This window comes from Tenrec ecaudatus, chromosome 17, assembly GCF_050624435.1.
Source record: "Tenrec ecaudatus isolate mTenEca1 chromosome 17, mTenEca1.hap1, whole genome shotgun sequence".
NCBI lineage: Eukaryota > Metazoa > Chordata > Mammalia > Afrosoricida > Tenrecidae > Tenrec > Tenrec ecaudatus.
The window spans coordinates 19,163,297-19,188,688 of record NC_134546.1 but is presented as its reverse complement, the minus strand read 5'-3'; the positions used below and the strand labels follow the sequence as shown (position 1 = coordinate 19,188,688).

Below are 25,392 nucleotides of genomic sequence, written 5' to 3'. Positions count from 1 at the left end.
CTCTTCTACATGTTCTCCCCACATCCTTGATCGGAACATTCAGTAACGGAAACTGGGCACTCTCCAGTTGTTCTGGTCTCCTGGCAGAGGAGGCCGCTACCAACACGGTTCACACACACCCTCCTCCTCTCTCCTTTCTTCTTCCATGCTCCAGGTTAAAGCGACCAAATGACGGCTGCTGGTTCAGCTTTCAGGACCCCGGGCACTTTGCAATGAACTAGGGGTGAAACAGAAGCACTAACCACATGACGAGGCCAATGAACTGGGATGAAGCCATAATGCTACACCCAACTTCCAAACCATGAAATCAAATCCCAGGAGGTGTCTGGTTGTAAACGAGCACAGCCCATGTAACTCCTGGCGTGTGTGTGTGTGTGTGTGTGTGATTGGTGTAAAGTGCATCTAGCACACAGCTTGTGCCAAGGCAACATTGTACAGCAATGACGATCATCAGCTGTGTAACCTAAGAAGCAGTTCGTCCTTTGGGCGGTGGATCCGTAAAGTTTTGAGCTGATGCTGAGAGTGAATCTCTGGAAGGATCTGCAAAATCAGCTGGAACAAAGGGGGCTAACAGAGGTTCCAATTAATATGAGATTCTCACGTTTGGTATGGGCTGTGAAGCAAAAAAGTCCAATTTCGGTTAACTTCTGTCACTTACTTCAGACAATGTTCATTCAGATTTCCCTTCGCTAAACCTAAACGCACTGCCATTTAGTCAATTCCTATTCACGGTGGCCCCGCTGGGTTTTCACGGCTGAAAATCTTTACAAAAGCGGACCTGCCACATCTTTTCCCACAGAGCTGCTAGGAGTTCAAAGGACCCACAAATGCTCTAGCCCCTGCGCCCTGGGGCGCCTTCGTGCTCATGAGGAGCTTGCCCTCAGTGAGTTCTGGTGATCATGCAGGCCTGCTTCGGTGAGATGGAGGGTGGCCAGACTCGGGCTCCTATACTGTGGACAATGTTATCAGGAGGGACCAGTCCCTGGCAAAGGGCAGCATGCTTGGGAGAGGGTCAGCAGAGGAGAGGAAGACCCTCGGTGAGATGGATTGAGGGTTGCAACAAGCGGCTGAGACAGGAGAGCTGCGAGGATGGTACCGGACGGGGCAGCTGTTTGTTTGGTTGTCCACAGATGCCAGAGGCAGAACCGATTTGCTGGTACCTAACGACAATGACAGGTGAGCACAGGTCAGGGATCTGGCTCCGTTTGTTTCCATGCATTGAACAACCATCCCCGAAAACAACTCTGCTGCTGAACTGCCGGTGCCGTCCTTCTGCATGGAACATAGGTTCCACAGGTCAAGCACTTAAACCCTCAAAGACTGCGACTACCCAGAGCATCATGAAACACTTTTCAAATGACTTTTAATACTTAATTAAAATGCCTAGACTCGTCTTAGGAAAAATGGAAACACTGTCAATATGAATCTGAAGTGCCCTTGGAGTTGCACCCTTAATCCTGCTGGAGCACTGCTCAGATTCAAATGGGAGCACCCACACTTGCTCAGTAGGTGTCTTTGGCAGGGTGGCCTTCTGTGCACCTTAGTGTAATTACCCAGAAAATGGGGTATTAATAGTAACCAATGTGTCAGATGTGTTGTGGGCGCTAAACAAGTTCATAGATATAGGGCACGTGAACTGCCATGTGACATGAGCTCATTAAATGTCAGCCATTACTAGTATTCAGCATGTACATACACACTCACATACATGTACACTTCCCTGTCAAATATACATATATTTTATTGTTTTGATAGTTAGAGCTTTAAAAAAACACAAACAAGTATGATTTTGCATCTCTCTACAAAATTTACTCTTTCCCATTCAACCTAGGAAGCATTCCATGTGAGTATGTAACAATTTACCTAATGCTTCCTTATGCTTCATGCTAGTCCAAAGTATCTTAAGCCGTTCCCTTACTAATGACCATCTCACCTGTTTCCACCACTAAAACACATAGTATTCAATTCCCCTCTGAGCTGGTGATGTTGTGGTTCTGAGTTGCTAACTGCAAGGTCCACAGTTTGAAACCACCAGCTGCTCCCAGGAGAAAGACGAGGCTTTCTATTCCTGTAAGTATTACAGTCAAAGAAACCCACAGGAACAGTTCTACCCTGGCCTCTTAGTATTATACCATGATTTGGAATAGACTCAATGGCCATGTTTTTGGTTTGATTTGGAGCAAGGTTAAACCGGGCCAAATTGATCTATACTTTTAAGAAAAAATTTACTCAAAAGATAAGCAAATAGCATCTGCTGAAAAATAATGACAGAATAGAAATAATAAAGACTGTGTGTCTTTATTACATGCACACATTTTGTAGCGTTTCCTTATTGTAGGAACATAAAATCTAAAGGTTTTAAATAACAATATGCTGTTTAAGCTGGTTTTTGTTGTTGTTTTCCCTTTCATGAACCATACATGGTGTTATCATTAAGGAATCTGTAACAGCTTTCAAAATAATTTAATTCTAAAACATGTATAAAGTTGGTCATGTTACACCATGACAAAGTTAAATTTAGGGAACATGTACCAGGTCACAGGAGGAAATGAAAACATCGAAGTGTTATCGCCATGTGCCCATAAACTACTTTTCTCAGAGAAACAGAGCTATAAAAATCTGTTCCAGGATGAAAACCTGGCACCAAACAACCCCATCTTACATCACACTTTTTAAAGGCTGGGGTGGAGGAGGGACAGAGGCGGGATTACAAAATAGGAGGGGAAAGTTCTTTCAATGTTGGGTTGCCAGTGAAATCAATTTTCTGTTGCTCTAAAACTTCTTCAAATTAATGGTTTGGTTCAACTGAAATGTGGCAAGGTGGTACAGCTTAGTATCTTTCAAGAAGAACCTCTCTCTTGTTGAATCTGCCTCTAAAGGGTATTCCTTCCTTCTTATGATCCAATTTACAGGATGATCTTAAGCCATCATTTGTTATTTTAAACAGGAGGCTTCTCAAGCCATTAAAGTCATAGTGCTGTTAGTGAAAGACACATGTCTGAATTTTAACAAGTACAGAAAAACTCCAAAGTAATCATTAGCCCTATATTAGGGATCCCAAGTAAGATATATAAAGGACCAAATTACATGCCCTGAAATAAATCTGCACACAGGAAAAAAACCTTGCATGGGAATCGGTTGATCCTGACCCTACATAGGGTTTCTGAGGCTCTTTTGTAAGAAAGACACTGTGAGAAGTTCTGATTTACAGATAAATGTCATGCATTAAGCACCTTAGTCTTTACCTTCTTACGGCAAACACTGGGCCATTACATTTGGTAGAAAATAATTACCCCTTGAAATCTTAGATATTGTATAGGTTTTAGGAAAAAGATGAAATAGAACAACTTTATTTTTAAACCCAATGACAGTTCACCTATCATCATCCACATTCTGTCTGAAAACTAAATATAATAATACTTGATTAAGACACTAGGTTAATTCACAGACTCTTGTGTAGAGAGAAACCTATTGGTATCAGAAAACAGCAGCACATCTCTGAGCCAAGAGCCCAAGAAGTAGAAGTACTATGAACTACATGAACTTCAAGAAGCTGGGTTGTGGATAACAAATAGAATTATCCAGCTCAACATGTCCACAGTGCTGAGGCTGACAAAGGGAGTATAGCACAGTACTTCAGGCAGTTCCCAAATATCCAGCAACCCACAAGAAAACAGCATTTATTATTTGAGGAGCAGAGTTTCTACGGAAAAAGTATCGCAATAATCAAAGAATTCGTAAGCATCCTGTAAATACCTTCCCATCTCACCAGCCTGTATGATTATGAGGTACCGAAGGGATCAGTTATCAGGCATCAAAGAACAAAAATCATATCATTATGTGTTCACCTTCCCTATAAGACCACTGAAGGATATCAAGTGCTTTGAAAATGATGAGGGCAAAGAATGTACAGATGTGCTTTACACAATTGATGTATGTATGGAATTGTGATAAGAGTTGTATGAGTCCCTAATGTTTTTTAAAAATAAAATAAAATAAATAAAAAGATCACTGAAGACAAATGGGTGCATAAGTAAATGTGGTGAAGCAAGTGGATGGTGCCTGGCTATCAAAAGATAGAGCATCTGGGGTCTTAAAAGCTTGAAGATAAACAAGCAGCCATCTAGCTCAGAAGCAAAAAAGCCCACATAGAAGAAGCAGACCAGCCTGTGCGATCACGAGGTGTCGAAGTGATCAGGTATCAGGCATCAAAGAACAAAAAAAACTCCTATCACTGTGAATGAGAGGAGTTCAGAGTGGGGACCCAAAGCCCATCTGTAGGCAACTGGACATCCTTTTATGGAAGGGTCGCGGGGAGGAGATAAGCCAGTCAGGGTGCAGTGTAGCAACGATGCAACATACAAATTTCCTCTAGTTCCTAAATGCTTTCTCCCCACCCACTATCATGATCCCGATTCTACCTTACATATCTGGCTAGACCAGAGGATGCACACTAGTATAGATAGGAACTGGAAACACAAGGAATCCAGGGCAGTTGATCCCTTCAGGACCAGTGATGTGAGTGGTGATACTGGGAGGGTGGAGGGAGGGTGAGGTAGAGAAGGGGAACCAATTATAAGGATCTACATGTAAGTTCCTCCCTGGGGGACAGACAACTGAAAAGTGGGTGAAGGGAGACGTTAGACAGTGTAAGATATGACAAAACAGTAATTTGTGAGTTGTCAAGGATTCATGAGGTAGGAGGAGTGGGGAGGGAGGGGGGGAAATGAGGAGCCAATGGCAGGGGCTTATGTGGAAAGCAAATGTTTTGAGAATGATGAAAGTAATAAATGTACACACGTGCTTTATTTGATGTACGTATGGATTGTGATAAGAGTTGTATGAACCCCCAATAAAATGATTTTTAAAACAAAATACGTTCCCATCTGATTTTGGAACATGAGAGGAGAGCCAGCCTGGACCCTTCCAGTCCTTCCAGAGTTCCACTGGCCTCCCCGTGAGCTGCATTAGGAGAGCATGCTGTTTCTGTTGGGCAGAGAGGCGTGAGAGAGGCAGGCCTCTTCAGGAATTTGTCATTCTACTATGAGACAACAATAGGGTTAAAAACCACTTCTCAACATAGGCATTATGTAAGCTATTTTGAGAGCAAGAAAGACATTAAAACTGTAGCAGGTTTGCTAATCTGTTAGACACATTGTCTGAAAGCTGAGTAAATTGTATCTACAACACACACCTACTAGAACTAATAAGTTCAACAAGGTTGTAGGATACAAGACCTATGAACAAAAGTCCGCTGTATTTAGTTATACCAGCCATGAGCAATCTGAAAGTTCTAAAGCAATACCACTTATCGTAGCATATATGAGAATAAAATAATAAGGAGTAAATGTAACCAGGAAAGTAAATGCTCTGTACTAGAAGTATAAAACACTGCTGCAATGGACCAAAGAAGGCCTAAATAACATGGAAAAACATGCCATGTTTAGGAAGACTTAATATTGTGCAGTTGACAGTCAGTCACAATCTATTTGGTGGCACTGGGTTTACTATCCAATGTGCTCTATAGAGTCAATGCAATTCCAATCAAAAGCCTAAGAGCATTTTAAACACAGAAATGGTAAAATTAATCTTATAATTTCTTTGGAATTTCAAGACCCTGGACTAGCCAAAGCAACCTGGGAAAATAAGAATAGGTAAGAACAGGACTAACACATCTATAAAACCATAGTAAGCGAAACAGTCTTGTGTTGGCATAATAATAGAAATATAGAAGAATGGGAGAGAATTAATAGTCCAAAAATACAGGCATTCCCCGAGTTATGGATGTTCAACTTCTGGACAATCCCTACTTGCCTTTTAATGCAGGACTTCCAGTTGGTCCTGTCATGGCTGACACATCAACCAGGGCCAGAGCTGATTTTGTCATGGGAATCAGAATGGGGGAAAGATGTGTTGAAGCCTGGAGTGGGAGACTTGGACTAGGTGGGGCATGCCCTTCCAGGAGCCTGATTGGTGAGGCTGGGTTATGGGCAGGACTGTGGAGAGTCACATGCCTAACAGCCACCATCTGTCTGTGAGTGGTGCACCACCGTCTTTCATGCTGCGTAAGTATGTCTGCACTTTCAAACAACTGGACCCACCTCAACGAGCATCAAAATCACCTCCACTCGCTGCAAGTGCAGCGTCTACATCACTGAAAAACAAGGCTTTGAGATCTGAGTTCATATATATATATATAATATTTTATATTATATAAGATGTAGAATATATTATATATAATATATTATTATATATTATAAATCTATCTTATTTCTCGATGTGAATTTTAGCAATTAATCCATCTGCCACCAATGAGTTCATTACACGCACAGCAGCCCTTTTTGGGGTTTCCAAGACTACATTTTTATTGGTAAAGGCAGAGTGGCTGGGAGGTTTCAACCACCAACCTTGAAGTTAGCATCCAACACTTATCTTCTTGTACAAATACCAACCCAAACCTACTTCCACCAATGCATAGTGATCCTATACAGGGTTTCTGAGACTGTAAATCTTTACAGGAGCCTCATCTTGTTCCCAGTGTGGAACCCCATATCTTTTTCTGTTAGCAGTCTACAACTTATGTCCTGCACTGAAGTCAAGCTAAATACGAGCAAAACCTATGCATCTGTTCCCACTGACCTATTACTTTTTTAATAACAGTTAGGAATAGATCTGCTTGTAATCTGGAGACTGCCTGTAAACCAATCATCTAACAACGAAGCTAAGGGGGAAAGCGTAATCTCTTCAATAAATAGAAGTAGAACAGCTGAATCTCCACAGACAATAGAGTTAGACAAATCCTTTATATCATATGCTCGATGGCAGTAATTTTTTTTTTGTTTTGAGTGTTTTTAAGGTGATAAAAATAGTTAGAAATGAATAGTGGTAATGGTTGTACAACACTGGGAACTCAATTCTACTGAATTGCATAAATAAAAAGGCACGTAGCAAAGGACTATAAATGGCAATGGTTTTTAATATGTTATTTCACCATAAGAAAAAGCAATAAAAATAAATTTAAAAACAGAAATGACCAGTGTTCAAAGATTTGGTGTTGAGATATGGTACTATACTGCAAACCATGAAATTTTCACATTTATTAAAGAAAAAAAACATACAAAATAACTTAAGATGCGTAGCAGAAAGGTGCTCACTCAAAAAAAAAAAAAAGCCCCAGAAACCAGCAATCATGGCGTTGATGCTGGCTCATAGCAACCACACAGGACAAAGTAGAGCTACCTCTGTGGGTTTCTCGGACCTTAACTCTTTACAAGAGTAGACAGTCCTTTTTCCGGAGGAGTGGCTGGTGGTTTTGAACTGCTGCCCTTAAGGTTGGCAACCCAATGTGTAATCACTATGCCACCAGGGCGCCTTAGAAAAGTGCTAGGAAATTGGGCCCCCACTCAATGCAAGAATACTTTCTTTTATTAAATTGGCATTCTATGATGCTCACCTTCCTGACACAACCACTGAAGACGAAGCGGGTGAATAAGCAGATGTGATGAAGAAAGCTGACGGTGCCCGGCTATCAAAGATATAGCGTCTGGGATCTTAAAGGATGGAAGGTAAACAAGTGGCCACCTAATGAGAAGCAGCAAAGCCGACATGGAAGAAGCACACCAGCCTGTGTGAACACAAGGTGTCAAAGGGATCAGGTATCAGGCATCATCAGAACAAAAAATCTTATCATACTGAATGAGGGAGGAAGTGTGGAGTAGGCCACTGGACATCCCCTCACAGAAGGGTCTCAGGGAGGAGGCCAGCTAGTCAGGGTGTGATGTAGCAACAATGAAACATACAGATTTCCTCTAGTTCCTAAATGCTTCCTTCTCCCACACTACCATGATCCCAATTCTACTTTACAAATCTGGCTAGACCAGAGGATGTACACGGTACAGATAGGAACTGGAAACAAAGGGAATCCAGGATGCATGATCCCTTCAGGATCAGTGATGTGAGTGGCCATACTGGGAGGGTTGAGGAAGGGTGGGTTGGAAAGGGGGAACCGATTACAAGGATCTGCATGTGACCTCATCCCTGGGGGACAGACAACAGAAAAGTGGGTGAAGGGAGATGTCGGACATGGCAAGATATGACAAAATAATAATTTATAACTTATCAAGGGTTCATGAGGGAAGGGGGAGCAGGGGAGGGAGGGAAAAAATGAGGAGCTGATGCCAGGGGCTTAGGTGGAGAGCAAATGTTTTGAGAATAATGAGGGCAATGAATGTACAAATGTGCTTTACACAATTGATATATGTATGTATGGATTGTGATAAGAGTTGTATGAGCCCCTAATAAAACGATTAAAAAAAAAACTATAAGAGCCCTGGAGATACTTCCACCAGCACTGGATCCACAAGCTTTTGCACCCACAGGCCTGTGATCTTCCTGAATTTTGCATCATTGTGTGTGCTCCATGAGAATGAAAGATTCATGGACTAGTATTGGACTTATGGGCCAACATTGGACTTATGAACTTGATCTGGACTGGGCTAGGATTTTTTCTAAATATATGAGTACTCTTTGATATAAAGTTCTTCCTTATAAATATAAAAAATGCTATGCTTGGTTTTTTTTTTAAATGAAGGCCTATTATATGCTAGTTTTAGATTAATCACTATGCCTCTGAGTGGGAAATAAAATTTAAAAGAAATACGACCACCCACACCTCCCCAAAACAGAAACAAAAACGAGAAAAATCCAACAACCTAAGACAGAGGTCAAAGGTGAAACCAGTGAGAGTTGAGTTCTCACAGCACATGTACATACACATCTATGTCTAAATGTGAATTTTCTTACTAAAAGGAAAGCTAGCGGAAACCACTGAGCTATCACTAACTTGTGTGGCTGGGAAGGTGGGAGCGATATGCCAGGATGTTTCCAAAAATATAATCTTTGGGGGCTGATTGATTTTCTCCCCCAGCTAGGTTCCACACTGATCTTTTGTGTGCTCTTTCAGAGCAGAGGCCGAGCTCTTGGTCTTCGGAGGCCGGGCCAAATAAAGGCCAAGCGCACTGAGGAAGACTTGCTTTTCAGAATTCCATTCTAAGTCACGAACAGCACTTTTGGCCCTGCTCCCAGACGAGTAAAACGAACATGTCAAGTCCCTAGAGGCTAAGACAGACGGCTTGCCCCACCAAAACGAAATCCACGTCTCCTCCTGACAGCTGCTCGCTCGGCGTGCTCAGGCTGTGCGCAGGCAGTCCCTGGGTTGCCACTCCAAACCAGCACCAAAAGTCAATGATATTAAAAATTGAAGTTCCATACCATGGTTGGTAATAACAAAGAGAGGCTACTTTGTAACATGCATTAAAACATTATTATTATTATGTTCACGACTTTTAGTGTATCTCTAAGTGTTTCTTTAGTGCTTTTTATACAATAGAAAGATATACGATGCGGTAAAGAAGGCAAATGTCTGACTAGCTGACCTTAGATAGGAACCTCACTGACTTACATGGAAATTCTACCTCAAGACAAACAGGAATGGAACTTGTTCGTAATCCGGAGACTGCCTGTAAGTTTACCAAAGGAAGTACTTCTCCAGGAGCAGACTAGTTATTACAGGATTGCCTCAGTGACTCAAGTAAACGCAAGTATGGCTAAATTAAACCAAGCTCACTATGCTGCTGTATTATTTGACTCCTAACACAAAATCACCCTGAGAAATTTGAGGTCTCTTTCTAAAGACAACCAATGTAGGAACTAAAAACAGCAAAGGGCAAGAGTTATCCTTTCTTTCAAATCTATATTGTTATCATCTTTTTCTAATTGTTCTAAAAAATTCTTGTCAGCATCAAAAGCAAAACAAAATGTTGTAGTCTAACTTATTAAGAAGTTGAAATTCAGTATTAAATAACAATTTAAAATCACCCTATGTTGAATTTATTTATTGCTTTTAAAGTACTCTTATTTTATATGATTTATTGAAATTTAATATCCACTAATCCATAATTCTAAGTAGTAGTATTTTAATTTTCAGCACTGCCCCCTTTCTTTAGACCCCTAAATTTCAGTTTATACCAGTTGATATGAATTGGATTATATTCTTCCAAAAGATATGTTGAAGGGGAAAAAAAAGATATGGTGAAGTCCTAACCCTATTACTTGTGCATGTGGCCTTGATTCACAAGCCTTCAACTGGAGACAGAGGCTAGGTGAAAGAGGCACACCAGCCCTTACAGCTGTACTGTCACTGTCGCTCAGGACAGACACAACCTCCCACCCATGGTCTCTCACCAGACCAGGAAAAGAAATGAAGTGAGGTCCTGGGCTTGGGGAATTCAATTAGACATACTGCTTAAGCCAAGAGACCTAATAAACACAAGCGGATGTGAAAACCGACTGGTTAAGCTAATGATCCTGTTGTAAATGGGGGGACTGAGTATGGGCATGTGCAGAGAAACTCACATTCAAACTGGGGAGTAACTTAAGAAGGAAACATGGTTACCCAACCAATTCAATAAAGGGTTCTTGCCCGTTGTTCCATGAACAAGATACTGTACTGAGCTGAATTAGATCCAATGATGAATATACCTGGACTTCAAGCCTTAAGGAGTGTGCAGTTCAGAGAAATAATATAACAATAGAAAATAGAAACAAAAACATAGGAGAAGAAAAGTGTCATCTTGGGAGAAGGGGGGTCAACAGGTAGAAATGATCAGGATGTTTCATGGAGGATGTTTGTTGAGACTATCTTAGACAGTGGTTCTCAACCTTCCTAATGCCGAGGCCCTTTCATACAGTGCCTCATGTTGTGGTGACGCCCCAACCATAAAATTATTTTCCTTGCTACTCCAGAACTGTAATTTTGCTACTGTTAAGAATCGGGTGACCCCTGTGAAAGGGTTGTTTGACCCCCAAAGGGGTTGCGACCCACAGGTTGAGAACCGCTGGAAACGTTCACAAATCCTGCTGGAGAGAGAAATAAATTCAATGTTAATATATAAAGAGCGGCCCAAGGTAAGGTTATAGAGGTATGGCCAAAGTAGTATGCTCAGGACACCACACTCATAGCTTGGCTGGCTAAGAGACTACATGTTCCAGATTAGGCTGAGACCATAATGCTGAGCACTTCGAAGACCAGCTTGCGAGAGTGGACTAAATCCAGTTGGCAAGAGTGGGAAAGAACTGATGGTTTTGAGTGAGGATATTATAGGGCTGATAGACTTGTGCTGGGCACACTAAAAGAGACGGGCTGAGACGTGGGCTATTATAAAGTACCTGTTAGGAATGTTCATCATGCGACTCAGTTTGGAATGGTAAAGAGAAAAGTAAATTGAACAACTTAAAACACTAAACAAATACATTTGTATTATTACAGGATTATAGGTTTAATTTCTAGCAAAACCACACTGAATTAGAAGAGTCAGGTTTCTAAAATCTTCCAAAGTTCCCTCTCCACCAAGTCAAATACACATCAGAATCTGCCCCTCCCTTGGCCACTTAGTGGGCAAGTACTTCACGAGGATTTTTTTATGTGTGTTTAAACTCAAGTTGCATTAACTGAACACTGACCGTGTGCCAAGCACCACAGTGCAGTACACAGTGTCTTAGACAGTCTCCCTTTGGAGTAGATAAAACTGAAACTCAGACTTACTCCCTTTCACAGAAGATGAAATGAAGCTCAAGAGGTTCACTAAGGTGAGCCAAGATCTCCAGCAATCAGTGGAAGAGCTGACGTCTGTGCACCAAGACTTCTTGTCTCTGTTCTACTCCTCCACAAGTCGAGACATGCTTCTCTCCCTTCTGTATTGTGAGCAACTGAGGAACCTGGGCTGTACCTCATCTGTCTTTCTGGATTCTCAGGCACCTAGCAAAGGCCCTTACACTCGGTCGGTCAGTTCTTCTAGCCCCAAAGAATGAAGTCACAGACACTGGCCTACAATATAGGCCTCAGTCATGGTGAGCGTTTGTGGGAGGGTAAGCGTGGAGTGATGATTTCCAAGGCGGCTGTAACTGAACAACAAAAAGTTCTAAAAACAAATTCTGTACTTGTGAAAGATGCCACCTGGTCTGCCTCAGGGCCTGAAGTCCTCTTTATACCCACCAAGTGGGAGCAGAGTGACAAAGCTGGTTTCTTCAAACCACTCCCACAAACTGGCTCCAGCCAAAGAAAGGGGCCCACACCTTTCAGGGAAGAGGACTGAGCAGCCTCTCGGGCCCACTGAGTGGTTTTGCTGAGAGATCTTCCAACTGGCTGCAAAGGAGGGGCCCTCAGAGCAGGGTTAGTGCCAGCTCTGGTGACATAACCAAAACTCACGGCTTGGCTGCCAGGAGCCGTGGGGGGTAGCTTAGAAACCAGTTGCCTACAAGACCTAGAAACTCGCTTTTCCCTCTCCCAGTATTTACCCCACATCCATTATGCACAAGTCACCACTAGCTTTTTTCACTTCTTCTTCTTCTCTTTTTAGTAAAACTCCCCACTAACTCCCCCTCCCTACTTCTCCCACAGCACTTAGTCTTTAATTCAAAGGATTGGCCTTGATTCTATAGGAAACAAATGGAGAGGGCCTGAAATATGGATTTTTCATAAATGTCCCTTGTGCAAGAAGAACACATACTTCTTTTCACAAGGCATTTCCTTTGCGCTCCATATACGTGCCGAGCGGGGAAGCAGGAAACGCTCTGCCCGGAACACCAGAAGGACGTGCAGTTACGCGCGCAGGACTGCCAGGGACCCAGCAGAGTGACTCCAGGGCTCTGGGGAAACACAGACTCCGGAGGTCGGGCAGCACTGCTTCAGCACATTCAAATCCACATGGACCCTTTCTGCTCAATGCGCCCGTCAGACCTACCCATTTGTGGGGACAGTTAACTTAGGGGCATGTGTTTCCCTGCCCCCTGAAGTCCTCAGGGAGCAACAAATTGTGCCCTTTTCCTATGTGTGATGACAAGACTCAGATGTAGCCTCTGTCTTTTCCTACTTCTAGGACAAGTTAATGCAAGTGTAATATCCTTAGTCACTGACTGGACAGGCTGCTGCGGAGTGATGACTGCCAGTCTGGAATGGGGTCTGTCTAGGGCTCCTGGCATTTCTCCATGTCCATGGGGAGGAGGTGGTGGGTAATGCAGGTCAGGTGATTGCCTCCTCTGATTTCTGACTGCCCTGTATTGCAGACGCTTGGGAGTTCCTAGAAAAAGCCAGAGCAGCAGCCGAAAGGAGCAGGGCTTCCTTCAGCTAAAGAGAACCTGGTTTCGGCTCCCAGCAGGTGTGCCTATGATGCTTTTTCTGTGACCCTTGAACGACCACTCCAAAGCTGAGTCGCTAATCAACACTTGCAGACCTAAGAGTTGACAGGATATCATGAAAAACAGCAAAGGAAAGAGTTTAACACAACATCGCTCCCTCAATTCTGTAAACTGTTGAGCAAATATCAGAGACTCTGGATTATATGAAGAAGAATGAGGCACCAGGATTTGAGGAAGGCTTGTTAGCAAGCTTCCCTGTGTGGAGAACACACCCTCTCTTGCTGACAGTGAGGAGGACTCGGAGCCCTTGCCATGAAGATCAAAGACTTCAGCCTTGGATATGGATTACAATTCAATGTAAAGAAGAAACAAAACACACCTACTGCCACTGACTAAGTCCATGCCTATTCATGGTGAACCTGCAGGGCAGGGCAGAACTGCCCCTGTGGGTTTCCTGAATGTAACTCTTTACGGGAATAGAAAGCCCCGTCTTTCTCCCGCACTGTAGCTGGTAGTTTCAAACTGCTGACCATGCAAACCACAGCCCAACTCATACGACTAGACCACTAGGGAACATCATGGTAAACAGAGAAAAGATTGACGTCATCAAAGATTCTCTCTCATTTTCATTATTCAACAATTCAATGCTCAGGGAAGCAACAGCCAAGAGATCCAAGACACACTACATTGGGTAAACCTGCTGCACAGGACCGCTTGAAAGTGTAAGGAAAACAAGGAGGTGACTTTCAGGACGAAGGTGCCCCGACCCAAGCCAGGGTATTTTAAACAGCCCCATGTGCATGGGAAAGTTGGACACTGGCTACAGAAAATGGAAGCCAACTGGATGCATTTGAAGGTTGGTGCCAGGGCAGGCTACTGAAAGCGCCATGAACTGCCGACGCAACAACCCAGTCTGGGAAGAAGCACAGGCAGAGGGCCCCTCGGGCACAGATGGCCAGACTTCCTCTCGAGTACTTTCGACAGTGCTGTCAGGAGAGGCCAGTGCCTGGAGAAGAACACACGCAGCTGCGTGAAGCGAGGGCCACCTCGGCAAGGACTACCTTGGCAAGATGGATTGGCATGGTGGCGGCCACAACGGCTCGCATGTAAAGACAATTGTGAAGATGGCACAGAACCAGACAGTGTTTCGTGCTGTTGTACACCGGGTTCCTATGAGCTGGAACGAACTTGACGGCACCTAACAACAACAGTACTTCAAATATTATCTCGTGATCTTGCTCCTACTGACATGGCATTGCTTCTGTCCTACATCCTGAGAACTGCAGCGTACCAATTACTTCAGCCAACATGTAAACCCTACAAAAGCCATACCTCAAGTTCTGTTCTAAACCGTGATTTGAAAACTGCAACTTAGAGAGGGAAAAACTTGTGGCAGTTTTCTTTAGTATTACAAATACAGCTCTGAACTTGCATCAACCGGGAAAATATAAGATCTTTGAGTATAGCACTTTCACATTTCCTTGTGGGAATTACACATTAACCCAGTTAGTACTACCAAACAGGCAGTTGTTTACTACGGCTTGTGTTTGTGCAAGACACTGAAAGAATGAAACACTGTGTTCCTTGTCCTTGGAGTAGCTTGTGATTTAGTAAAAGATTAAAAAATGTACATTACTAATTAAAGCCAGAGTGAGCAGACTAGAAGCATAATATAAATTCGGTGTTACAAGCATTCTGGGGAGGGTTCGACTATACTCTGGACAAGGACTGGTACAATGGCATTTGAATAAGTCAAACCAAATAAATCCGCCGCCATCGTGTTGCACAGAGCACAGCGTCCGGGCAGGACAGAGCAGAGCGGTCCCATGGGGTTTCCAAGGCTGTGGGGGAACAGACGGCTGCATCTTTCCCCATGGTGCAGCTGGTGAAGTCAAACCAATGACTTTACCCACGGCACCACCAAAGCTCCTGAATAAAGCCGGAGGAAGCATACTCTATATCACCAGGATGTGCAGCCCATTTTACGTGACGGAAACTGTTTTAGCAAAGGCAAGTGAGTAGGCAAAGGAGCACGGGTGAGTTGGAGGGACTTGAAGTAACCGGATCTAGGCGAGGGTCAGGCTACATGAAAGAGAAGTGCGGTAATAGGAATCTTGATTGGGAAAGATCAGGTTTGGCCAGTTCTTAATATTAAAAGGGAAATGCAGAAAGCTAGATTTTAGAACTAGAAAGGTAACTTTTGAAATACCCCTCTCAGGAATTATTTTTCATTTCATGTTCTTATACTTTGGAAATGAGAAACATTTTATTAACAACTTTATTAGAAAACTAGGTGCCATAGCTTCGAAGAAACAATTACCTGGCTGTTGGGAAACAAACTGTTTTTCTGAGTTGGCAAATTCTTGGCTGCAGCGAATTGATACTCTTATTACCCACACCTTGTGATTGTTTCATTCACTGGCTTTTCTCATCACTGAAATTCAGCTCATTAAGTAGTTCCTGGATGGCTACTCTAGAACTAGAATTTGCTCACTTATTTCCCAATCCCCTCCTTGTCTGTCCCAGCTTCCCCTTTAGCCACTCACTCACTCACTCACTCACTCATTCCTCTCCTGTATTCAACAGAGACACTATTTACCGAGTGCTTGCTATAGTGCCAGGTACCGCGATGAATGCTTTCTGAACATTATTTAACATAAACCTCAAAACAGCGCATGAAATAGCTAGGATTACCCCGACTTGATGGGCGAGAGACAAGGTGAGAGACGTAAACCAGCGTGCCAGCTGGGAAGGGGTAGAACCTGGGTTAGACCAGATTTGCTTGACAGAGCTTCTGTCATTTTCCATTTTGCCATACTCTCTCCAAGAAGCCCTGGTGGCGCAGAGGTTAAGCATTCTGCCATAACCCTGAAGATTGGGTAGCTCAAAGCTACCAGTAACTCCACGATGTGGAAGCCTGCACCCGTCAAAATGTCCAGCCTGGGAAAGCCCCATGGGGCACCCTACTCTCCAGAGCTGGAATGGACTCAAGGGCATGGGTTGGGTTTGAGTACTGTGTCCAGCACCTTTTGACTGCTTACTGATAACTGCACTCATTGAGCCTCTATGGGTGTAAAATGCTGTTAAAGGTGGCGCCAGAGAGCCAAAAAGAAATGAGAGAATGCAAACATATGAACATCGGGGCCATATCTGCTTATAAAATCCTATGTCTATGATTCATGAATTAAAGTAAGGACAGAGGAGGGGAACTCGCTCTATGTCTATTGGACAGTGACAGCCTCTCCGCACAGGCAGAAATCAGCCAAGCCCGACTGCTGCCTTGCAGGAACTTTAATGACATTTCCATCCCATCTGTACAAGCTGTGTGCGGATGAAAACTCTGTCAGAAGTTCATAACTGAATCTGCTTACAGTCCATTTTCAGTGGGCCTTGGCTTCCTTTGCAGTAAGCTACTAAAGTATTTTAGCCAGTAAGTACATTGTGAGACTACTCTCTGTACAGTTTATTACTGATGAGTAAAGTTATTTGGTTAGAACACAAGTTTGATATCAAACTACTTCTACCATGAAGTTATAAAAAGTCATTTAGACAAAGAAAAAAATTCAAATGTGTCCTTGTTTTAAGCTACCTACTTAATACTGCCTTCTCTAACTTCTGAATGGGTTTTCTGCTTAAGATTTTAAGGGGATTAGTTCTATTTTAGGAGCCCTGGTGGCATAATGGGTTGTGCATTGGGTTGCTAACGTCAAGGCTAGCTAATCTGAAGCACCTCAAAACCACCAACTGTGAACCCCACAGAGGCAGTCCTATATGGTCTGTCCTATATGGTCACTACTAGACAGAATCTACTCAATGGCAATGAGTTTTGGAGTTATCTTTTAAAGGTGCCCTGGTCTCAGAGTGGGTTATGAGTTGGGCTGCTAACCACAGGGTCAACAGTTCAAACCCACCAGTCACACTGTGGGAAGAAGATGAGGCTTTTTACCTCCTATAAAGATTCACAGCCTTAGAAATCCATGGAAGCAGTTCTACCCCGTCCTATAGGATTGCTATGCATAAGAATTGTCTCAATGGCCATGAACTTGAGTTTTTCTGAGTTAGACTTTAACAAATAACTATAACATAATAAACAAATATGCAAAAAAAATTGGGTCAGATGTTTTCAACAGCCCTCTTTAGATTATAACCATAAATACCCCAGGAAGAATTTGGGCAGAATCATAATTTTGGCAATAATCTGTCTACTCGTCTCTCTCTACAAGGTACTCATATCATAAAGCATACAACTCCAAGACTCAGCAAAAGACTGCAGGGGCAAATACTAGCTCTACTCTGCAACCTAAACTCATATTCAAAAAATAAATTTTAACTCCAGTTTTAAAGAGAATAAAAGTCAAGAAAGAGAAATCATTTTAAAAGTGCAAGACTGGCAAAAAAACAAACAACCAACCACCAAGACTCATTTGGTTAACAAGCAGAAGCTCCAAATCACAGGACGGCAATGGAATTGGCACTCACTGTTCAATCCGAGGTGACAAGTACAGCTTGGGGTACACCTGAGTGGCTTCTGTGTCCTCAAAACTGACAGAAAGGAGGGCCACGTCTTCCCCAGGGTCTTCATTTACATCCTTAAGTAGAAAATGGAAAACAATGTGATTAGCACCCACTCTCTTAACATGTGATTGGTGATAAGGTCACAGCCACCAGAATTGTGGTCACTGGCTTTGACTTCGGAATTTCCAGCCTAATGCTTCATTGCTCCTCTTAAGTGATGACTTCCAAACTTTCTGATGAAAGTTTACCGTAGGGAGGCAAAAGACCCCATGGACCACCTCGTTCACTTATCCTCACATCTCAGGGGAAAAGCTAATCTGGTGACGACAAAGAACTCGACAAAAATGTAATTAAAAAATTATAGTAAACATGTTTCTAGTAATACAGGTGAGTGGCTTATAATTTACTTCTATATGGAAACTATGAGTAATAAATACCATTTATATTATAAACTACCAACAAACATTAGAATATCCAGCAATGTAATTACACCCACCTTGATAGTATGCGGTCAGTTATTTAAAAAGCAAAACCTTCACAAGACCTCTATCATTATAGAGTGTGTCATTGTACAAGCAATGGTGGCTGGGGGTTATGACATATATATCAACTTTAATGAAATGATTGTGGCGGGTCCATATACAAACCATAAGGCGTGTATATCTTAAAAGTGTAAAATACCCATTGCTGTTCAGCAGCTTCTGTCTCATAGCCACCCGATACAGGGTTTCTGAGGCTAGAAATCTTCATGGGAGCAGTCAGCCTCACCTTTATCCTGCAGAGCTGCTGGAGAGTTTGAACAGAAAAACTGATGGCTAGCAGCCCAGTGCTGACCCATCAGTGCCTTACAAGTTTGTAGGAAGAAAGTTACAAAACAAAATACTGCTGTTGCAAATATATGAGGGGTAACCCCCCCACAAATGGAATCCCCCCCCCAAAGTTATGTATTTAATTTTTTTTTTACAAAACAACCTCATCACCTTCAAAGTGTTCTCCTTTACACTTAATACATTGTTAAATCTGTGATTCCATTCTTGGAAACATTTTTCAAATTCATTTGTTTGGATGACTGAGAGCACCTCCCTCGCTTTTTTCTTCATCTCTTCTAGGTCCTCAAATTACTGTCCTTTCATGTTCCTCTTCATTCTCGAAAACAAAAATAAGCCCCACGGAGAGAGGTCAGGTATGTGGGGCAAGAGAGGCATGTTGATTTTTTTGCCAAAAACTTGTGTGCTGAGATGGCTGTGTGAGCAGGTGCATTGTCATGGTGGCAAAACCAGTCCCGCCTGCCACAAATCAGGCCTTTTTGGTAACACATTCTTACACAATCTTTTCAGAAAGCTTGATTAACAGACCTGGTGGAATGACTCCAAATGTACTATGAGTAGACATTTTTGTCCATTTGATAAGTTGACAGATGGCCAGAATGAGGATTATCGTCAATCGACATTTCACCTTTCGTGAAACAAGAAAACTACGCACACACCTGGTTTTTCCCACAGCACTTTCCTTGTAAGCTGTGTGCAACATCACAATAGTTTCTGCAGCATTTTCCCAGGCAGGAAACAAAGTTTCATAGCCGTACACTGTTCTCTTAAATCAGCCATCACAAAAACACAAGATTCTAGTGAAACTGCTTTTATGAAAAAAATTTCACTGTGACCAAAGAGTACCTCCCCAGGCAACACCACTGGGTGCACTAACACAGAGTGAGCTGCTTGATTTTTGCCTAGTGGGGTAAATGTGAACTTTCAAAGCTCCACTCAGCAGAGTTTTTTTCTTTTCTTTTTTTTTTGGGGGGGGTACCTCCTTGTACATCATGAAATATTGTGGGGTTAACCAAATAACCCATAATAAACTAATGATAATTAAGCTAACCTTACTGTAATTTATAATGTAAAGGAAAAATAGCAGGAATTGCATGCTATAACTAACTGGCATCAATACTGATGAAGTGTCCTGAATCCAAATTCTTGGACGTATAACTCTAAATGCATACTCCAAGCACTCGCTGTTTGTTAGACTTTGGAATACAATACTAAAGTAAAATAAGTTTTAAGAACATGCTGATTTTAATGCATAAAATATCAATCTTTCTTAACAATAATTAATTTTTTGGTTGGCAGTGACTCTGAGTAAAATGTAATTAAAACAAACAATAGAATTGTACACCTGATACACATAAGAACTGTTAAGAACTGCGCTCCGTTTCTGGTTTTGTTTATAAGCGCTCCTCAGGATGGCTCAGGACCATCTCAGGGGTCTCAACAGAAACTTTCAGAATCACTGCCCAGCTGTCCTCCCAGCTGTCCAAAACTCCTTTCACATTCTTTAGTTTTTAACTTTTCACCTTATTTTGGTTTCACGTTATAGAACGTAGGCATTTAACAAATCAAGCAATATAGAGGTCTTTAAAGAAAAGGCTCTCCTGTCCCACCTCACTCCCCTTTTACAAGTTAACGAGTATGAACTGTTGTGTAGCTTTTATCCTCTTTCTCTGTGCTCATAAAAACAGACATACAGACAGACACACTTGCATATAAACAAATCTGTAATCCTTTTGTTTTGTCTTCTACAATGGAATCATTTATATCGCTCTTCTAATTGCTTTTTAAATAGCCATATAATATTCCATGGCATGGATTTATTTCTAACTAAACCATCCTCCTAGTAATGGACATTCAGACTGGTTACCTGAATTCAAGTCACAGCCTCAATGCAATCTACAGCCTGTGTCCTTTGGTAATGGACTTTAGGAAAGGCTAACTAAAAAGTACTGATACAAAATCATAGACACCTTCATTAAATAAAATATTAACCCTATGGGCAGAGAATGAAGAGGTTTGTTCTCTACCTTGAATGAGGTTTAACACAGACTTGACAGGAAGAAGCTCCTGTTGCCAAAGATGTTTTCAAACTAAGTGCTGACTCCTTGCTCCCAAGCTCCAGGCACCCCTTGAAACACCAATTTCCCTATATCTAGAGGTTTATGAAAAGAGAACAAAGATTGGAAGTTTGAGTTTATCTAACGCTCTTACTCATTTTCAGATGATAAAATTTCAATTTTGAATTTTCCTTTCTGTAAAATGAAGACTGAAAAGTTTTTCAAGTATTCAGGGGTCTCAACAAATGAAACGTAACATGATTCTAATACTCATTAAACATCTGAAAATTAAAAATGAACTTGAAAAAAATCCACATTCATAAAGGCAAATTCATTTTATAATCTAAGTGTGGAAGCAACTCTCCTTGTAATTGGATTGGTCACCTTAAGAAATACAATTTTAAAAATGACTTTCAGGCTCCTTCTTCCAACAGCTAAGTTTCCAAGTTCAAGGCTGAAAGCTATGACCATGGTACCCAAATCCCACAGCCAAACTCAATACTGTGTTACAAATGCAGTTGTAAAAACTCACTGCAAAGAACTTGAGACCCTAACAATTATTTTTTAATTAGCAACTTCTTTCTAGATGCTTATGGATAATTTAGAATTAGTTCCTTTTTCTATCTTTTAATTTCTCATTTTACCACAGTTCAAGCAAAGACCTAGAATGCTGAGAGACAATCCTAACGCAAATGGAATGACCCCATTTATATAATCCATCATCTGGCCTCCAGTCAAGTGCCTGAAACATTAGTCTGAATGTGAAAATAGTAGTTTCCAGGACACTGTCTCATGAACTACTTGAATCTGTGTGCTTTCTCTTGGTGTGGCTCAGGAATTGGTATTTGATTTCTAATGGATACCCAAGTTTAACGTTGAGTGCTTAAATAAGCCCAAAGAATTCTGAAAATGTAAGTTCACATAGCATTGTTTCCAGTCTCTGCAGCGCTAACAAGCTTGCACATGCGCTCTTTCCCATCTGGGCACTATAAAAGCAGCTCTAGTACCAGGGTTCTTAGAAGCTGACATTACAGATGATGATTGTAGCCGCTAAGGGCCGCATGTGGAAAACAAGCATGGCTGCCATGCAGTCAGGGACATTTAAAAACATCTAAGTATGCAGTTCCTGGGCTTTCGATCTGTGCAGTTGGAAAGTGCATCAGGCTAGAATTTGTGTTGGGAGATGCTGAATCTGCTTAAGCTAAAGAGTATTATCAACTACCTCTATGCTTGATGTCAAGAACCTACATATAGCGAAGCAATAAACAGTGGCCACATTTTTTTAAAAATCATTTTATAGAGGGCTTGCAAAACTCATCACAATCCATACATCCATCCATTGTGTCAAGCACTTTTATACATTTGTTTCCCTCATCATTCTCAAAACATTTGCTTTATACTTGAGCCCTTGGTATCAGCTCCCCATTTTCCCCTCCCTCCCCGTTCCCCTCTCCCCCATGAAACCTCGATAATTTATAAATTATTATTTTGCTATATCTTATACCGTCCGACATCGCCCTTCACCCACTTCTCCGCTGTTCATTCCCCAGGGAGGAGGTCATATGTAGATCCTTGTCATTTGTTCCCCCTTTCTCCCTCACTTTCCTTCTACCCTCTCAGTATCGCCACTCCCACCACTGGTCTTAAGGGGTTCATCTGTCCTGGATTCCCTGTGCCTCCAGTTCTCATCTATACCAGTGTATATCCTCCAGTCCAGCCAGATTTGTAAGGTAGAATTAGGATCATGTTAGTGGGGAGGAGGATGTATTTAAGAAATAAAGATGTATGTTTCATCATTGCTACACTGCATCCTAACTGGCCCGTCTCCTCCCCACGGCCCCTCTGCAAGGGGATGTCTAATTTCCCACAGATGGGCCCTGCTTCTCCACTCTGCACTCCCCCTCATTCACAATGCTTTGATTTTTTTCGGTCTTTGATGCCTGATACCTAATCCCTTTGATGCCTTGTGATCTCACAGGCTGGTGTGCTTCTTCCATGTGGGCTTTGTTGTTTTTGTTTGTTTGTTTGTTTTTTGGTTTTTTTAAAGGGCTTTGTTGTATCTCAGGTAGATGGCCCCATTTACCTTCAAGCCTTTAAGACCCCAGATGCTGTATCTTTTGATAGCCAGGAACCATCAGTTTTCTTTACCACATTTACTTGTGCACCCATTGTCTTCAGCTATCATGCCAGGAAGGTGAGCATCTCAGACCGCCAAATTGTTAGAACAAAGTGTTCTTGTGTTGAGGGAGTATTTGAGTAGGGGCCCACTGTTGATCTGTTTCCTCAATACTAAACCTATAACTATATGTACATAGATCTATTTTCCCCTCTGCATATATAAATAATTTATATCTGTACATGCCTGTATTTAGTTCTCTATAAATGCCCTTTGCCTCCTAGTTCTGTCCTCTATTTCTCTGTACTTTCCTCTTGTCCCACCATCATGTTTAGCCCTCATTTGGGTTTCAGGAATTCCTCTCGGTTACATTGTCCTTGATCCAGCCCTGTCAGACCTCCCACATCCTCCTCGAGTGGCCACATTTTTGTCTTTTTTGTTTTTGCTGAAATTCAACAGTGGATTTGGCCTACTATAGTAGAAAGGAGTTCTTCTGGCTTATGATCAATATCCACTTGATGGTGAGTTCCTTGCAGACTGGAAGCTCTTCCTGCTTATCTTTGCCATCCAGTGTACATGCATGAAACATATCAAATTGATTGAAGCAAAAAATGAAATTGCTGCATGGACGATGAAAAATAATGAAATAAATAAGCCACTGGATTTGCTTTCCTGAAGTGAGAAATATTTGATGTTTTAAAATCCATAGTATAACACTAATAGAAATAAAAAAATGTTTTGGGTAAGAAAGCTTATGCAATACTGATTTCTTTAGTCAGTTAAATCTATGACTACTTAAGATTTTACTGGTGAAAACTCAAATCTGAAGCATATAACAGCATTTCTGTTTAGATCATAATGGTTTGTTTATATTACTAATTTCAGTTGAGGCACTTTTCAAACATTGAAAGGGTATAGGAAAACAACAACAATTAGCCTTGGAAATGAAAGTAAATGTTATTTAGCATTATGTTGTCTTCTTTGATATGCTAATTATCCCAAATAAAGATAGCAGCCATTAAACACGCCCCTGTAGGTTCAGACAGGAGTGTCAATACAGTTTCACACTACCAATTAACTGTTGTTGACAGACACGAACAACCATAAATATTACAAACCACAGGTCATATAGGAAAACTGTGGTAAAAAGCCTCTGGTTTCCTCAGTTCCAAAGAGCTTACAACAGAGCTGCAACCACTGGGAACAAAATCAATCTGTGAGCATGATGACTACAGGAGTCCTGGGGGGGGGGACAGGGTGGGGGGAGCACAGGCGTTAACTCACTAGGCTGCTAACTGAACGGTTGCAATCTCCGAAACAATTAGCGAAGATCATATGAAATATGTTCTGCATATCCTGTCACCATGAGCCTTAGCTGATGGTAACCAGTGGTAGTGGTAGTGGAAACAGGATAGCAAAAATCACGTGAGCATCATTTTCTGTTGTATTTAAAACAGTATTGAGCCAGATTTGGGGATAATCATTATTTCTAGGGTAAATCGTCTATCTTGGCTATCTTGTAGATAGGGTCCTGTTTCTACTGTGGAAAATGTCCAGAGCAGAATCTTATTTTACTTTTACTAAGTGATACTTCTACTTTTGTGGCCCCAGTATTTGGATAATAAAGACACCTCACCATCAAATTGTGGGCATTTAGACTTCTCAAAGTCACATTTTTCAAGAAGATGCAAACAAGACTTTCATGGTGCTATCATGTATTTACTGATTTAAAATGTAAACCATATAGCATGCTCTCCATGTTATGGGGGAAATTAAGCAAGGAAAGGAACAAGAAGTGAGGAGACAACTAAGGTTTACAGAATGCAGTTAAAGATGGCCTGATGATCCATCAGCAGTGCTCTCTTGTTACTTCAGACAGAAATGTAAGGGGGAGGTTATCTTGGCTCACTGTGTTATGAGGGGGTATCCCCCAAACTGGAATTGCACTGGGCAGAGCAGAACTTTCGTAGTGCATATTTTTCCCACTAGGTGAACATTGAGCAACTCACTCTGAGTTAGTGCACCCAGTGGCATCACCTGGGAAGGTTCTCTCTGGTCACAGTGAATTTTTTCATCAAAGCAGTTTCGCTCAAACCTTATTTTTTTGTGATGATGGACGATATAAGAGAATAGCGCACAGCTGTGAAGATTTGTTTCCTGCTTGGGAAAAATGCCACAGAAACTGTTGTGATGTTGAACACAGCTTACAAGAACAGCGCTATAAGAAAAATGCAAGTGTCCAAGTGGTCCAAAAAGGTGAGGTCCAAACTTTGTTCTGGACATCTGTCAACTTCCAGAATGGACATTCGTTTCACCAGGTCAGACTATTAATACAAGCTTTCTATTTAGAGGTTCTGAAGATTGTGTAACAGTGTGCTACTGAAAAGAAACCTGATTTGTAGCAGATGGGAGACTGGTTTTGCCACCACAACAAGGCACCTACTCACACAGCCATCTCAGCGGACCAGTTTGGGGCAAAAAAACCCCAGCATGCCTCTCTTGTTCCACATACCTTACTCACTTGACCTTGCTCCATGTGACTTCTTTTTGCTTCCATGAATGCAGAGGGACATGAAAGAACAGCGATTTTATGATGTAGAAAAGGTAAAGAAAAAAACAAGGGAGGTGCTATTAGCTATCCAAACAGATGAATTTTAAAACTGTTTCCAAGAATGGAATTGCA

General features: G+C 41.9%; 1 protein-coding gene across 1 annotated transcript in view; it reads right to left on the bottom strand.

Annotated features, from left to right (window-relative positions):
* BABAM2 (BRISC and BRCA1 A complex member 2) overlaps positions 1-25,392 on the bottom strand; it is a 547,594-nt gene that overhangs the window by 218,153 nt on the left and 304,049 nt on the right. Inside the window, exon 7 of the mRNA XM_075535418.1 lies at positions 17,674-17,783. Within this exon, the coding sequence (XP_075391533.1) occupies positions 17,674-17,783 (110 nt within the window). The remainder of the gene's footprint in view (positions 1-17,673; positions 17,784-25,392) is intronic.